The following is a 17,229-nucleotide window of genomic DNA, read 5'->3' as shown; positions in this document are numbered from 1 at the left end:
GCGACCGGTTTTTCGGAATAGACCTATCTTTCCATTTAATCGGTCTAAAGACTGACCATTTAAATATCCTAGACCTGGGCAAGGGGGTCCGTTAAAGAGGAGGAGGATGACCCCCGAGTGAGGTGATGGCCGCTCGAAGATGCGCGCTGCATTTAACAGTCTGATAAAATAAATAAATAAATGGCACTTGGGTAGCGGATAGCAAATGATTGGGGCATCGGAGAGTTTTTCCCTCTCCATCCCCTTGCTTTGGGCCACAAGTAGTATGCAAAATCTTGATGAGTGCATGCTCTTACCGCACTTACACTGTCGTTGCAAATATCTCATTGATTTGTCTTCAGAGGTGTGCATACGAGGGTGGGGGTGTCTGGTACTGTGACTTGTTAGTTTAACATCCTGCGCTTCCTGGGAAGATGAGTTATAACGGGACCGGTATCGCTTCTTCATTTGCACTGGAGTCATCTTAACAATGCACCCAATGCATCGAGGCAGAGGTGAATTTATCTACAGCATGTACATTAGAGACGGATGGGGGTCTTGCGAATGGCACACCCGCAAAATTTAGAACGTTTATTCACATAAGCTGGATTTACTGGGGTGTTTCCGATTTAAGACTTGATCAGTTTGTCAGAAATTAAAGTTTATGGAGTTGGCTTTATATTTTCTACAACATTTCATTTCACTCTTTCTTGGTTCATCCACTTCCTCTGTTTTTAAAGCTGTGGCTATTTTGGAGAAGTAACATAATCTGTTTGGTCACTTTTAAGTGTATTTGATATAAATGACTCCTAAGCTTTTTAGTATTGGCAGAATTCTTCTTAAGGTCCTTTAATTAATGAGCTTAAACGAGATCATGGTAGACTAAGAAGTGCTAAAGAAATACACCAGGATTAGTTAGATTTGCCAGTTCACATCACTTTGAGTTATTTCCTGGCAGTTATTGCAGACTTGGAATACACCCTACAGTTTGGGTGGATTATTTGGTAGGAGAAATGTTTGTTTTGCATACTTTAAGTAAGATATAGGCAATGGCTGATTGTAGTCCTTAGGTGTTTGCTAATGTCAAACCAATATAGCTCATCACTATTTACAGTCCTTTTACTTATTTGTATTGCAATATGGTAAGTGAAGGTTTGTCATCATATAAATCTCTGAAGTTTTGTTAAAGGGTCAGTTCATTTCATTTTACCATAGTAACCACAGATAGAATTGGAAGACTTCCATGTTTGGAATAACAACTGGAATTTAGTCATCAGTTTCTACAGTGCTGCAAAATAATAAAACATGTTTAGATTTTAATTCCAAGTTTAAAAGTATAAATCCTACAAAATGAGAAACAGTTTGTACCTATTTATTTTTCAGTGTAATTGGCTTACTTTTGTTCTTTAAAAAAAAAAAATTAACCCCATATTTCCTGCAGCTATATGCCCAATGTTTTAATTGCTGTTTTTTCCCTCTTGAGGGTGGAGAGGGGATAGAGAGTTTAAAATTATCATGTTAACCAAATATATTTCTTTGCATTTTTCAGAAGACGGCCAGTATTTTCTAAAGGTTCTCATACCTAGTTATGCTGCTGGATCTATAATTGGGAAGGGAGGACAGACAATTGTTCAGTTGCAAAAAGAAACTGGAGCCACCATCAAGCTGTCTAAGTCCAAAGATTTTTACCCAGGTAGGTGCAATGGTGAAGAGATTGTTTGATAAATCCCCAAGGAAATAAAGAGAAGATCTACGTGTGTTGTATGTTGTATTGAAGGAAATTCTTAATAGTATAGACTTCATTTATATATTGTATTTGTGGAAAATTTTAAAGAATATTTCCACTCTTGATTATGTTTTGTTTCTATAATCGATATACTGTGTCTGTGATTTAGAACAATTACGAGATAACATCTTTTGGGTATGTCTAAATACTTCTTTCTAATTAGGAAAAAACTCTAAAATTTAAAGATAGAAACATGGACAGCTGGCATCAGGAAATAGGGTTCTTTTGAAGTTTTCAGACATCATTGTAATGACAATTAGTCTAGAGTGAATTCAGAAGAGGGGGTAGGAAGGCTTCTTAAAGAATGGACCATTTACTTCTAAATCCATTATGTACCTCTTTCTGCTTCACTGCTTTGTTTGTTGGCCCTGGAGTGAAGTAAAGAGGACAAGTGCTGCCTCTTCAGATTTTTAAAATACTGCGTTTTTAGTGTAATTGTGACAAGGAAATATATTATTATGTAAGAAGTAAAGTAATACTTCAAAATTTGTGTTATGAAGAGCTGTATTGGATTAAAATCTGGTAACAGTTGTGTGGTACTATAACCTACTGGAAAATGGCAAGTTTCCTAGGTGGCATAATTTTTTTTGTACTTTTCAGTGTGTGTTTTTTATTTCAAGTGTTATACAGTTCTCTGTGTTTTATCTTTTTCTTTTTATCATTTTGCTACTCATTATATGGATTTTAAATATAATTGGATAATCTGCATAATTGAATAGTATATCTCTTAGATGAAACATTAACTGATTTGCTTTTACTCAGGTGTAGCTTCTGCCATTTTTTTTGGTTATTTTGTCTTCATGGCCATAAAAAAGTATTTGTTCAGTGCTGAGGGGACTGATACTGCTTCTTCCCCCCCCCCCCCCATAGAAAAACAAAGCTCATTTGCTTTCAATGATCTAATTTCAGTAGAATTCTTTAGTAGAGGATTTCTTTTTCATAGCCAATTGATTGGTGGGAGAAAATGGACCATTATGCTAGATAAGAAGGTTTTGGAATGGTTGAAAATATCACTTAGTTGTATAAACTAAATGTAGTATATTTGGTAAACACTACAAACATTAAGCTAAAATGTAATCTCTTAGATATGCTGTCCTTCGAAAGTTTGTTTCTGTGAGTGTAGTTTTGTAGATGGCTTTCCTTGTCTCTGAAACTTTCCTTATGCATTAAGAAAGTTTACTAACATATTCACATTCATATGTTTGAAAGGTATATTATGATGAAAAAAATCAATGTGGAATTGTGAAAACCTTAGTACAAATAAAAGCATTCAAAAGAGCTTGATTGCAGAATTAATAACGTGATAGTTCTAGGAAAAGAGCTGCAATGGTAAATTAAATTCACTGTCAATAGATGAAAATGAAATAGCTTTTTTGCATTATACATGAGGTGGTATCAGATGTGCAGGGATGTTACAGAAAATTGGTGTTTATCAAGGATATTCCAAATAGTAAATTAAATGCCTTTTCATTTGAATATAGTTTATTTTCAGTGGGTTTGAAAGGGTGCACCGAGAATTAGATCTTTTGTTTTTAGTCCACTTAGTTATACATTTTTTTCTTATTACATTGAAATTGCTTATTTTATTTATAGTTCTGAAGCACATTATTCATATAGAACAAGAATATCCGTTGGAAAAAATGGAAAACTGGAATGCGTTGAACAAAATTTTGTGTGTGTAGTGACGTAACCTGATCAAATGTGATTTGAAATGTCTGGATAAAAGAAGGCTTATACTCTGCCTGTAACAGGTGGAAACCAAGCACACGCTATGGAATTAATTTTAAGGATAAAGTAAAGCCTTGTAATTAATAAGAAGTTGTATTAATTCTGAACACTTTAATTTAAATATGGTATTACTGGATTATTCCCTGTTCAGACAGATACATCTCTCTTCTTCTGACAGACTTCAATTTTAATAGTCTTTCTGTTCACACTTGACCACAAGCCTGTGGAATTATCTAAGGTCCTGGTATTCTTCAACATAACAGCCTCTGAGCTACTTTCAACTTCTCGTACTCAGATATATTTAAGGGATACTTACCTGCTCATCTCAGATGAACCAAATTATAAAACTGTGATTTCTTATCGCCGAGTTCTTACAGGATTATGCAGTAATTTGGAAGCCCATTTTTGTGTTTCATATATGTATTTATGACTCCTCTATTAGAGTGAACATGCCTGATGTTTATTTCATCAAGAATCTTTCTATTTCTTGTTTGGTAAGACAGTGTATTTGGAGAAAAGTATACTTTAGTTGTATAACCTAATGGATTTTCTCAAATTACCTAAGTTTCAAACAGAATGTAATTGTGTTCGGAAGGTTTAGTTAAAATACTGATGTATTTAACACAGACTTTCTTTAGGATGTATAAGCCAGTATACAGACACACTTTGGGGATATTTTAACAAATTTCAACTCAAATGTATGTCCATTGTTTTTACTATAGCCAATATAATATACTCATATTTATCATATTTGTGAAGTTTTTTGTTTTTTGTGTTTTGCTCAGCTTGTATCTTTAAAATATCTTAAACAACCTCGCCTTTCTGAGTAATTTTTAATATTTATGGTTGAAATCAAAACATTTTTTGCGCATTAATTGGTGTGATTTAGAATTTGTAGAACTGTATATTATATTGTGTATTTCAGCATGGCATAGTAAATAAAATAATTTGGGGAGATTGAGGATTGTGAAATGAATTTTTTAAATTACTGTAATCAAAAAAGATGTATGAGTAGATATACTTTTGCTGTGTAATTCATCTTTTTAGAAATCTAAATCTTACAGGATACTAGTTATTATCTGTGGTTTATGAATATATCTTTTTTTCTTACTTGATTAAAGCAGCCTATTTATTTACATATCTTTTCTATAATTAGGTTAACTAAAGTTGTTGCCTTGTAGTAAAAAGCAGCTTTCTCATTTTTGGGGAATATATTACTGTATGCATTTTCAGAATGGCGATAGTGTTCTTTTATTCTTTTATTTGGCATCTGAAGATGTGTTTAGTTTTGTTAATAAATAGATTGATTTTATATGTTAAAATAATGCATGGTTCAGGTAGATAATACAAAAAACTTATGGAATACATTATTGGTTGGGAATAGTAAAGGATTTATAAAATATATTTTTTCATGTGTGCCTTAAATTTTAGAACATTTCATAATGCACCTATTGTTATTCCATTGTATGACACTAGAGATCTTCATTATATCCACCAAACAGAAATACTTCATTGTAATCGCAGCATATATTAGTGTGTATCTTACACTTTCTTCGTATTTATGGCTATAAAACTGGATCACATTTGATGTAAAGTATTTCCTTTTATGGTCCTTAAGTTAAAATTTGAACTTACATCCCTAGATTTATTGTATCGTAATCTTAGCATTGCACAACTTGGGTGATTTTTTTTGTTAATCACAAGCCAGTTATGTGTTAAATTTTTAAAAGTCTTGAAAAAGAATGTAAGTGCATTTTTCTTTTAGTGAAGGAAGTACTCAACACTGCCTTAATTTTGACATGGGGAAAATTCAGTGGCCAATTTAACCTTTAGGATCGAGACTGTATAACATAAGAATGATCATTTTTTTTGGAAATGAGATGAGTTAATAAAGTTTTAGAATAGATCGCTTCTTTTGTTTACATTATTGAAAGAAGAGAATTATGGTGTTGGTAGTACAACGGGAATACTTTTGTCCGGCTTTTAAAAGTTGCAGTCCAAACACTTTTCTTTAATCTTAGATGCAAAGCATTTTAGAAATTTATTGGTATGTATTTTAAGGAAAAATTAGTAGATACATAAAATTGTAACAAGGAAAAATAAAAGTAGTGTAATTTCTAGTATTGTTGAGTTTAATATGATGGTTATGATTACACTGTGCTATCCCTTTGATTTTAGTATGATCAAAGAGTTGCTGGCATGTAATGTGCTTTTCTTTAAATCTTCAACTTGTAATATTTATATTTATCATATTACCTGTTGTTATATTTTGTCTCTCTATACCCTTAGTTGAAGGAGGAACCATAATCTTTCAGTTAGACATTAGTATCTCTCTGAAATTTGCTGTATTTTTAATATTTTCTCATTTTAAGAAAGCAGGAAATCTCAACATATGAAGGAATGTTACTGGCATAGCACAATCTATGTTAAAATTGTAGAGTCTGAAGATATAGTTTTGATACTTAACTCCTGTAAACAAATGTTTTATAGCATAAGATTTTTAGAAAAATTGAATTAGCACTAAAAGTCTTAGGTATTCTATTTATTTGATTTTTTTTTTCATTCTGATGTTATATCTTCTATCATTGATTTAGTAAGTTGTGGAACATCATTTAAAGTACTGACGTTTTCATGAATTATATTGTATAATGTCACTTTGATATTAGCTATTTGAAGCCTTCTGGATTTTGGAAAAATAGCTCATTTAAATTTGTGACGTTGTAAGGAAATTCAGTATGTCTAACAATATTGCCTTGCAAATATCACCCCCCAAAGCTTTCAAGAAGAGTTTAAACATAGTGAATATAATCAGCGAAATAGTTCAATATTTGTGTATGGAAGGTGTTTTGTATAATATATAAGAGGAAAAACAATCTGTGTCTTGGGAACTCTAAGGAGTATGTGGTATCACTAAAAATCTGAGCAATAAACACCCATCAAAAACTTGTCTATTTTATAGCTATTTTGTTTTGTTTTGCTCTGGCTTAAGCACATTAATTTTTAAGCTTCTAAATAACACAGATAACATTTATTGAACATAATTATGCCACTTGTTACCTAAAATTCAGTACCTAATAAAACTGTTTTTTACCATAGAGTTTAGTCTTAGTTGTTTTCAGTTTAGCGGAGTTGTTTTAAAGCACTTTTATGAGCAAGTGCAGCTTTTCAAAATAAAATTGGGGGGACAAGGGTGGGAGATTTGTGCTTGATTGCCATCTCATTTCCATCTTTGGATACAGCTCTAGCATAAAGTTAAACAACATCTGCAGAGATCTGACTGACAAACATCTCTCTGGGACTCATCATTGCAGCCTGCAGCAGGTGCATTCAGCTTGCAGTCTTTTCCAAAAAGAGGTTAGTTTGTTCTAACATTTATCAGTAGACCAGTGGGAGCAAGTGACTAGAGAGAAGAGGTTGGTTGTCACTTGTCCAGTGCTGGAATACTACAGGTAATTGGACTGGACTGGTGGGAACCGCAGCAGCGTGTGTCTCACATTGCACTGCAGCTGCTATGGGGCTTAATTAACCTGACCCTCAGAGACTGAAGTGTCATGGTATAAAACACAACATGCAAGAAACGAAGCAGTATTTTTCAGATACTTCCTGGTGTCTGAGTTGGTGAAATTTCCATTTTCTTCGTCTCGTTCTTAAAAAGATATGGCATAGGCTTTTCCATTTTTTTATATGGAAATATTTGAAACTAAAATGATTTCTATGAATCTGATAGAATCCACACACGTAAAAAGATGTTGTATAGAAATAGAAAGAAAATAATCTTAAGTCAGAAGTATTTAACTTTACATATTCCACAAGTACGTTTTCAAATCATGAACGAGCAGAAAACAAGTGGAAGTACATTGTAATTTTTTAATTATCATTATTGTAGCTTAACATTTGTTTATTTTCAAATATAACCCATGTAAAATTAAGTTATATCATTTTAGTGTGTTAGAGGCTTTGGCAAGCAAGCTTTGCTGAGTGCTTTGAAGTGTTTCAACAAACAAGACAGGTATAGCATAAAAACTCAAAAAAAATTAATCTGTCATTTATTTCTATTGTTTGAAATTTCTTAATCTGTTTGAAATACTTACAATATGCTTCCATGACATATATAGAAGTTTCTTACGTTTTCTAATAGTGTTCCCACTTATTGTAGGTGTCTAATCACAGTTTTGTATATTAATTGGCCCTTGAATGGAAAATAACTTGCAAGGTAAAAACGCCTTTAAGTTAAATACGGCAAGTTCTATATTACTTTAAAATAATTCTGAATTAAAAAATATATTTGGAATCTTGTGAAGGAGTTTTATAGTTTTGATTTTTCTCTCATTTTTACTGATTTGAATTTTTTGGTCTTCGTTGAATATAACCTGTCAATTATCAAAGAGGAATTAAGTTTTGGAGTTTGCACAGAGTTTTTTGTAACTTACATGCTTTTATTGAAGGAATTTTTACCAGTATTGCCAGTAACTATTGGATTCTGAAGTTACTGCTTATAAGAAATCTTTTAAAGTTTATTTTAATTGAATTATGTATAGTAGTAGTTTATTGGTAGTTATAGTAATCATGGGAAATAAGATTAAAATAATCATCACTAGAAGTTAATATAATCATTCCCGTACTTTTAAGCATATGTTATTTTTCAGTCAAGACTTTCCATTTTTGAGACCTTGGATCTTTGTTTTCTTTCCAATTCTTATCAATATAGAAATGATTCTTTAAAATTCCACATATATACTGCACCATCATTTTTAATTTTTTTTAGAATTTGGTTTTTATGGATATTTATGTATGTGTATAATTTTATACTGACTGACTCAAGTTTTTTTTTTTTTTTTTTAATTTATTTGTTTTTGAGAGGGAGAAAGAGTGCACACAGGGAACAGGCAGAGAGACAGGAAGAGAGAGAGAATCCCAAGCAGGCTCTGCACTGCCAGCATGGAGCCTGATGTGGTGCTCGAACTCACAAACCCTGAGATCATGACCTGAGCCGAAGTTGGATGCTTAACTGACTGAGCCACCCAGGTGGCCCTTTAAATTTTTGATAAAGAAAACTGAATAAAAATAAACATTTAAGACTACAAAGTAAAAATGAAAGAATATTATATACACTGATGAGCTTTTGAGATATTTTCCGTATTCCCTGAGTTTCAAACTACTATATGGATATCCTTTCCCATAACAAAACTTGGTCATGAAAACATACAATATCTACGTTCCATCATTGATCTTTTGCTGCTTCCTGCAGGGCCTGTCATAGCATCGTTGACAGGACCAGATGAAAAATGAAATCAGTATCTTGAGTTTTTTAACAGCAAAATGATTCAGGTAAGATTATTTGGCATAGAAAATAAACCATTTTTTACTATTCCTAAACTAATTTAATAATTGACATTTAAAATTAATATATATATTTTTTATTTCAAGACCTGTTCTATGTTCTACTGATGTTCAGTATGTTTGTAATTTGCAATTAATTTTATTCTGAACTCAGTAATTTTTAAATTTTAGACTGTAGTGTTTTTTACTTTCCTCATGAAACTAAACATACTTTTTGAAGTTTTGAGAAATAACTTTTCTCTTTCAAAGGTTTTTGAGAACAGTTTTACACTGAAGGCTCTGTAATTGTTTTGCAGGATAAATTTTCACATAATGTACTTATTAATTAAATAAGACTTCAAATCCTGCATTCCCTTTAGGGTATAATATATGCTGACTCTCAGTTGATTCAATTTTTAAAAATCATTTTTATCTTAAAGAAGAAAGTTTTCATTTATATTGTTAATAATCTGCTTCTCTAGGAATTAGATTCAGTGACTTTTTATAAGATCTAGTAATTGGGGGGGGAAGAATTGGAAGGGCAGAAAGGAAGGAATTGGCAGAGCATTTCATTAACACTGAATATAGTAAAGGAATGTGGTATGTATTTTTGTTTTATGTTACTAAATATTTTAGAAGAACTGTAACTTTTCCATCTGATTACATTCATTCTTGAAATAACTTGTTTCTAAAGGAGTTAGTATTGGAGGCTATTGAGCTTATCATTCACATTTTTAGTCTTAATTATTCTTTGTATAACTGCATTTTAATTTTTCTAAGATTAATTTATGTTTTTTTTAAGTCACGGAAGTACTTTTTAATAAAACCTGGTGTGAAATCTGTCTAGAAGCTTTTCTCTTGTTCATTATGTGTATTTATCAGATGGTTCCTATGAGCCCAGGTGTAGGCAGCTCCTTGGTCATCACGACTTAGAGTTATTACAAAGCATTTTTTCTTTGTTAAAGGGTTATGGATATGTTTTACTTTTTCCTAAAAAGTTGCACTTTAATTGTTCTTGTCTTCTTAAGTTTTGTGTTAAATTTTTTTCTGTTATATGGCATCTCTGTCAAAAGACTTACTGAGGACCCTTAGAAATAGCAGAGAGGCTTTCCATTTTAAGAGACTGAAAAAATCATGGAATTGTGGAACCAGATGAAAGGAATGGATCTTAGATCTCATCTCTTCCAGAATCTCTATTTAACCATTGAGCAAACTAGGATACCAAGATAATAAGTGGTGCATGTCAATAATCATCCTTTAGCTTTTAAATATGTTTTCTGAATTTGTGGTACAAATTTTAGTAGGTACTTCTTTCTCTTCCTGTTTTGCTCCACTCTTTTTTCCCTTCCTTTTTGGATATGACTCTCTGAGGAAATAATTCTTTAATTTTTCTCTCTCCTAGTTTTAAAATGAATGTGCCTCCCCCCCCCCTTATTTTAAATAAGTTGAAAGCACGTTAGTTATTTTAGAACAGTTTTTGTTGTTGATTTGCTATACTGAAGGGTCAAATACAGGTTCTCTTTATCACTACCACACATTTAAAAAAAAAAAAAAAAGTTATGATAGGTTATATTACTTGGAATATAGCCTGGTCTCTTTTTCCGTAATTGTAGTTTGAAGATGTCAATATTACCAGGGTGATTTGATTTCTACACTTTGTTACTTTTCTTCATTTGCAATGTTTGCTTTCTTTTTCTTTCTTTTTTTTAATGTTTATCTTAAGAGAAAGTGGGAGCGGAGGGTGGGGAAGAGAGAGAGAGACAGAGAGACAGAGAGACAGAGAGAGAGAGACAGAGAATCCCAAGCAGGCTCTATGCTGTCAGAGCAGAGCCCGACACAGGGCACGATCACATGAACCATGAGATCATGACCTGAGCCAAAATCAAGAGGTAGGACGCTTAACCAACTGAGCCACCCAGGCACCCCTGATTTCCCTTCTTTCTTTTGCTTGCTTCCAGTGTTCCTTAGCCAAATTTTTTGTTTTTGGTTTAACAGAGTATTGACCTTGATTTAAAAAAAATGTGTAGACTTTCTAATTCAAAATCTGTTTTCAAGGATATATATATTTTCTATATTTTTATGTCTTTCATAAAAATTTTCTTATATATTTGGCTGGGTATTCATAACAGTTGGTTTAAAAAGAAAAAAATATTATGGTTAAAAAATAAGCAACAGGCTAGTTGTAAGGCATTTTAAGTAAAGGTGAAGATGTATTATACAATAATTTTTAATTTTAAAACATCACTATTTTCTCTTTTTTGTTTTTTTCATTACATTGGTTTGCTTCTCCGAGTTCTGATGATGTTTGCGTTGTAAGCTTATGGACTACTTTCTAACATAAATATAAAAGTACTCAGTGTGATTTTGGAGGAATTTTTTTTTCTTCACAGCTTTAAACCAAAATGAAAAATCTTTTGTGATAGCCTTTACTTATGTCATTTAAATAATTGAATTAAGCTTCATTGGTATGAAGGAATTAATGTCCTTCATGCCTGTTGCTGTATGTTCAGTTTACAGCTCAGTGCTGTAAACATAGGTGGCAGTTCAAATTTAAAAGAATGTATGTATGAATGAATAAATGACTGATTTGAGGCTTCTTCTGTGAAGTGTGAGTACAATGGATAGTGGGCAGTTTATCTTTAAATTTTCATTATATCCAATTTACCTTGATTGGGGGGTGGTGTGTATATGTAAAACTCGTATTTCAGATAAGTGAACAAATGAGTTCAAAAATTTAAACAAACAAATGGCCATAGAAGTGTTAACACAAGTATGGGCCAGGTATTAAAAAAGAAGAGTAGAGTGAGAGAAGGGAGTTTTGCTTTGTATTTAGCATGTTGTCCTTTGTGAAGGAAACTGTAAAGCCAGTATTATGGAGTACTTAAAAGCCATTTCCAAAATGTAGATAATTAATAAAAATATTCTGACTTAACCAACATGAGCTTAATTAACATTTATTAATAAAAGTGATTTGAAATACCTATATTACAAGATTTTAGAGTTACGTCACATTATGGTTTTTTTTGCTGCCACATGTCTACTTGTTCGCTAAGGAACATCCTGTTGATGACTTTTCTTGAGATATCCTGAAAATCAAAGTTTATTAACCACTAAATTAAAGTTACATTATTAAAAATATGATTATTTTAATTGTATTTTAATATCTTCACCTGTAGAGGGGAAGTTAACATGTATAAATACATTATGACTTTTAGAAGCTAGACTATTTAATTTTCTCATTTGTGAAAGAAAAAAGTATACCAGTTACATAGTAGAGCAGAATTTATTTGCTTAGAGTTTGACTAGAATATCAAGGTGTTAGTATGTGTTACTTTATTTGAAAATAAAATTATAGGAAAGTTATCAAATTTGGGCTTCTTTAGTCTTTTACTTTTTAAACAGTTAAAATTTAGAGAAATCCATGAAATACTAATGTTTTTATTGTATTAGTACATTGAGATTTGCTACAATGAACCAAGAAACATCTAAGATTTAGTAGATAAATCTAGTCTTATGCTTAGTCCTCTACATTTTTATAAATTCTCTTTATTTTTTTAAAAGCTGGTGCAGAATAGTAGGCTAAAATAATTCTATTGTAGTGTTTCTTTACCTGGTGCTTCCTTTGCTACTACCATGGGATTGTACTTTGCTACTACCTCTTGGGGTTAGAACTAGGTATACAATGCTCTGAAGATCTTATTCTCAAGAAAGAGAGCAGTAAGACACAAGAAAGATAAATACGTGGTTATAATAAATTTTAATAAATGTATAATGGTAGAATTGTGTCTACAAGTTGAAACTACCTCTGTCCGCGACCAGATCTTGCAGGGAGAAGGTGGACTTCAAAGAAAACTTCAAAGAGGAGGGGGGTTTTGAGGGTTGCATTTTAATTTGCTTGTTGGGCAAGAGTGGAAAGTCATTTGAAGCAGAGACACAGTGTATATTTAGGTAGATATGAAAATTGCTGTCCTATTCAGGGATCCAAAAGTAGTTTGGTATTACTAGGTAAAAAGTGGATGTTGCTGGGGGGAAAGTGGGGATAGGGAGATACTATAGATATTTTTAGAGACAAGAGAGAATGTATTACATGTGAAAAAGATAAGAACTTGTTTGAAAATTGCTATTATTAGCAAGAATTATTTTAAAGAAAAAATACCTCTGTTGTGTCTATAAAATGACCCACAATGGTACTGAAATTAAAATTTATGCACGTATTTGTATAAAAGTTTATAGTTGTATTTTGGAGGAGGATTGCCTTAATTATCTAAAAGTAGAGCTGAGTAGTAGACTGAGGAATGTGACTTTCTGCTTAGCAATGTAAGTAGAATTAAAGAGAAGACTACTTTGTTTACAACGGAAAAGACTAAGGGAAAGGTGAGGCAACTAGAAATACGGAAAAAGAGATATTAAGAAATACGATAGTTGTGTTTTATTAAGCAGTTATGTGCCAAGTGTAAAAGAAAAGCGTGGGAACCTAGTGAAGGACAAAATCCAGTGAAGAATGTTTTGCTGTACTCAGGAATAGTGTGGAGAGAAGTATGTTTTTGACATTTATTCACTTTTGCATACCTTGTTGTCTGTGCAGACACATTTAAAATTAGCAACTTGGTTTCTTTTACTAGTTTGTTTTTGAATCATATATCTGATACAATTTTTCTCATTTCTTAAATTACATGAATATGTAGGCCATTTTAGCTCTCTTGATATGTGATGAACAGATCTATTCATTTTTAATTTGATGAAAATTCGTGATTTACACAGCATATACATTTTTTTTAATGTGTGAATTTGATGTCGTTCCAACACTAAAGTTTTGGTATATGAGAGAGACATTGGTCAATGAAAATAAAAACTGAAACTTCCTATTCATTGTAAATGGATTTTCTGTTATGTAATTATTTTATTTGGAGTTTCACATGATTATTGAGATTCAGCAGGATTCTCCATCATTGATATTTATTTCCTAAAGGAGTCACTGTTAATCGATACTCGATCAAAATCAGATTAATTTAAAAAAGACTGAAAAATATGGCACTGTGTTTCCATTTAGAAAATGAGATTAAAAATCTATCTAGCGTTTTATACTGATTTGTGAAATCATTGGCTAGTTGTGTAGAGAAACATTAAAGAATTGAACAGCTGAAGTGACATTAAGCACCAGATGGGGATTTGAAATGAAAATATTCACTGTGTAATCTTTATTTAAGTGCTATTCATAATTCAATAATACCAGTCGTATAACTCAAAGTTGAATTCAATACAAAAAGGAAGCAGAAGCAAAATCTCTGCCTTCAAATTGATAACGCATATCATGGTATGATATCATGACTTGTTCTTAAAAGGGATAAATAATATAGGTAAGACAACTGCATACATTTTTTGCAGAGGCAGTACAATTCTCTTTGAGAAAAATTTTGAAGAATTTTGGGTTGTGAATTGTTTCAAAGTAACATTTATTTACATGGAACATCTTTTATGAATTCTGTCTTTGAAATTATATTCTATTTTGCATTTACAAACATCTTCTAAACTAGAAACTTCCAGCCATATTTTCTTTACAGTAATATTTTAAATTTCTTCTGAAGTGTATACCTATTTTGTTTAAGGAAAGGTATGTTCCTCTGAAAGCTTTATCACGTTTTTAGCTAAATTGGTATATTTGACATCTTGTTTAAGAACTAGAATGACTCTGGATATGAAAACACAAACTGTGATAATAAGAAAGATATGCCATATGTGGCAGTTTAGGTTGGCATATATCTCAAATGGCATGTTTAATGTACTGTATTACTAAAATTAGTAATTTTACAGTGGAAGGCTGCTACTCTCAGTATATAGTTTCATGCTGGTGGGCTTAGAATGCTGACAGACCCTTTACTTTGTAAATCCCTGTTTTCAGTCCTTGTAAAAATCTTTTCTCTGTTAAAATTATCTATATGGGATATGTGTTAGTAACTTATTCTCTGAAGTTTGTGAAAGTTAATGAAAGTATTATAAATAGTATATAGTTTGACAGATGATTATCGATGTGAATAGCAATCCTGTATGTTGTATTTTTGTCAAGGAATAATAATGCTAATATATTTATATGGCAAAAAATAGTTTAGCAAAATAAATAAGATTCGAAAACAGTATTTTTACTTTTAGGGAATGTACATATGTTGGCAGGAAAAGCTTTGAGGTTCTAGAGTCTTGGCAGTGAAGCTATTTGAAACAAACTGAAATAAATTATTGCCCTTTACAAGAAAATACTCAACTTTGAAATCATATTGCACCTTTCTTGAACATAATTTTTTTCTTTTCTCTTTTAAAAATATTGATTTTACTGAAATTTTTTCTTAAAGCCCGTCAAATAATTCAGCAGACTGCATTAAAAATAAGTAGAGGGGCGCCTGGGTGGCTCAGTTAGTTAAGTGTCCAACTCTTGATTTCTTTTCAGGTCATGATCTCAAAGTTTGTGAGTTTGAGTCCTGCTTCCAGCACAGAACCCTTGGGATTCTCTCTCTCTTCTCTCTCTGCCCTTCTCCTGCTTGCTGTCTGTCTCTTTTTCTTTCTCAAAATAAACTTAAAAAAAATAAGTAGAAACTGCAATGTGATGGGGATAATTTAGGTGATTTCAAGGGATAAATAATATAGGTAAAGGATATGAACATTTTTTGACCACTTAAACTATGCAGGACAAATGCAGTTCTGCTTGAGGAAAATTTTGAAGAAATTTTGACTCGGAGAGATGTTTCAAGAAATAGTTATCTAAGTGCAGTATCTTTTAACGAGCCTGACTCTGAATTTATGTGAGTATTTAAACTATCTCTATTATCGTTAATGGGAAAAGTGATAGTCTTGTTTTTAAAAGTCTAAAACCAATTAACTAAAAGTTACTTAATAAAAGTAAGTGGTATATAAAAGTAGTTTATTAATCATGGCTTAGTTAGCTCTTACATTCTATCACTTATTTCAATTCTTAAAATTTCAATGTAGGCAAGAATTCTTATTTCTGTTTACAGTTCAGGAAAAGTAAGAAAGACAGTGAAAGTTGAAATCATATGTGGTATAGCAAGTTAATGATGAACCTGTTTTTTTTTAACTGTTATTCTGTACCTCTTTGCATTAGACTACTTACAAAGTTGATTTCAGAAATACAGTATTCAAAATTTAAGTAAGGTTCACCAAAATGCTGCATTCATTGGTCAATCACTGGGAAATAATATATTTTTTGATGGCTTAATAATTTTTGGCCCTATTCACATAATAAGGAAATCTTACAAATTTGAATTTTGCCATCAAAAGAAAAGCTGTAATAATTAAACAAAATGGAGACATAAAAACAAGTTTTCTGTCTTGACCAGATCTCTGTAAACATTGAATTTTGATATCTTTTATGTACTTTTCCATCTTCCTATTGATATTAGACCTCTAAGGTAGTTTGCCATTTCACCTTATCTATGAAATTATTTTTGTGAGGTTATTTAATTATTCTCAGTTTGGCACTTATGATTTTGCTTTTACTTTTTAAGTCATATATAACCACCGTAGAGATTTGTTAAATTATACATGAAGTTAGAAACATCTAGTCAAATAAATATGACAGTACTTCCTATAATAAAAATTTTCATGAGGAAAAAAATGTGTTGGGTGTTAGATAGTGAAGTTTATTAAGAAATTATCAAGTCAGGGGCACCTGGATGGCTCAATCAGTTAAGCATCCAACTCTTGATTTCAGCTCAGGTCATGATCTTGTGGCTCATGAGTTCCAGCCCCTCATCGGCCTCTGCGCTGACCCTGCAGAGTCTGCTTGACTTTCTCTCTCTCTGCCCTTCCCGTACTCACTAACTGTCTCTCTCTCTCTCTCTCTCTCTCTCAAAATAAATAAACTTAAAAAAAGAAAGAAATTGTTAAATCAGCTCAGTGCTTTTTAATGCCTTCTGGGTATGTAGAATGGAATGCAAGACCCTCAGGGACCGTGTGGTGTCAGAGCAGAGTTTATCCGATCTCGACATTTAATAGCTGTATGATTTTTTTGTCAGGTCCTTGGATCTATAATTTTTTCATCTGTCTAATGGAAATATTAGTACTCCTCACACAGTCATAAGTTGTTCCGGGTACCACAAAAGGGAAGATGTAAAAGTATGTCACATAATACCTGCCATATAAGCATTTTATAACCATCTTTTTAAATTTTTTCTTTCCCATATTTGTTACATTTAATAACACTAAATATACAGCAGACATTTTAGTGTAAAATAAACTATAGAAATGTGGCTCTAAAAAGGAAAACATTGCTATAAGGAGTTTTTCTTTCAAAATTGCTTTTTTCTTTTAATAACTGATTGTTATTAAAATATAAGCAATACAGAGAAAGTTAAAGCTCACTTTTCATCCCATCCCTTTAAAATAATATAAATAATTTGATGTATATT

At 31.8% G+C, this 17,229-nt stretch overlaps 1 protein-coding gene across 9 annotated transcripts in view; it reads left to right on the top strand.

Moving 5' to 3' along the window:
• The window catches only part of NOVA1 (NOVA alternative splicing regulator 1), a 149,770-nt gene that overhangs the window by 777 nt on the left and 131,764 nt on the right, over positions 1-17,229 (top strand). For 4 of the 9 annotated variants that reach the window (XM_045059748.1, XM_045059746.1, XM_045059747.1 and 1 more), the window contains exons 1-3: positions 1,533-1,672; positions 6,733-6,847; positions 8,742-8,821. Coding sequence is in view for 4 of the 9 variants with exons in the window: in XM_045059743.1 (XP_044915678.1) it covers positions 470-494; positions 1,529-1,672 (169 nt within the window). In the remaining 5 variants the exon portion in view is untranslated. Of the gene's footprint in view, positions 1-181; positions 495-1,528; positions 1,673-6,732; positions 6,848-8,741; positions 8,822-17,229 lie in introns of those variants that run through there. The other 5 variants (XM_019832884.3, XM_003987526.6, XM_045059743.1 and 2 more) reach the window with 4 other exon arrangements.

This window comes from Felis catus, chromosome B3 (assembly GCF_018350175.1).
Source record: "Felis catus isolate Fca126 chromosome B3, F.catus_Fca126_mat1.0, whole genome shotgun sequence".
NCBI lineage: Eukaryota > Metazoa > Chordata > Mammalia > Carnivora > Felidae > Felis > Felis catus.
This window is presented reverse-complemented; position numbering and strand designations above follow the sequence as displayed.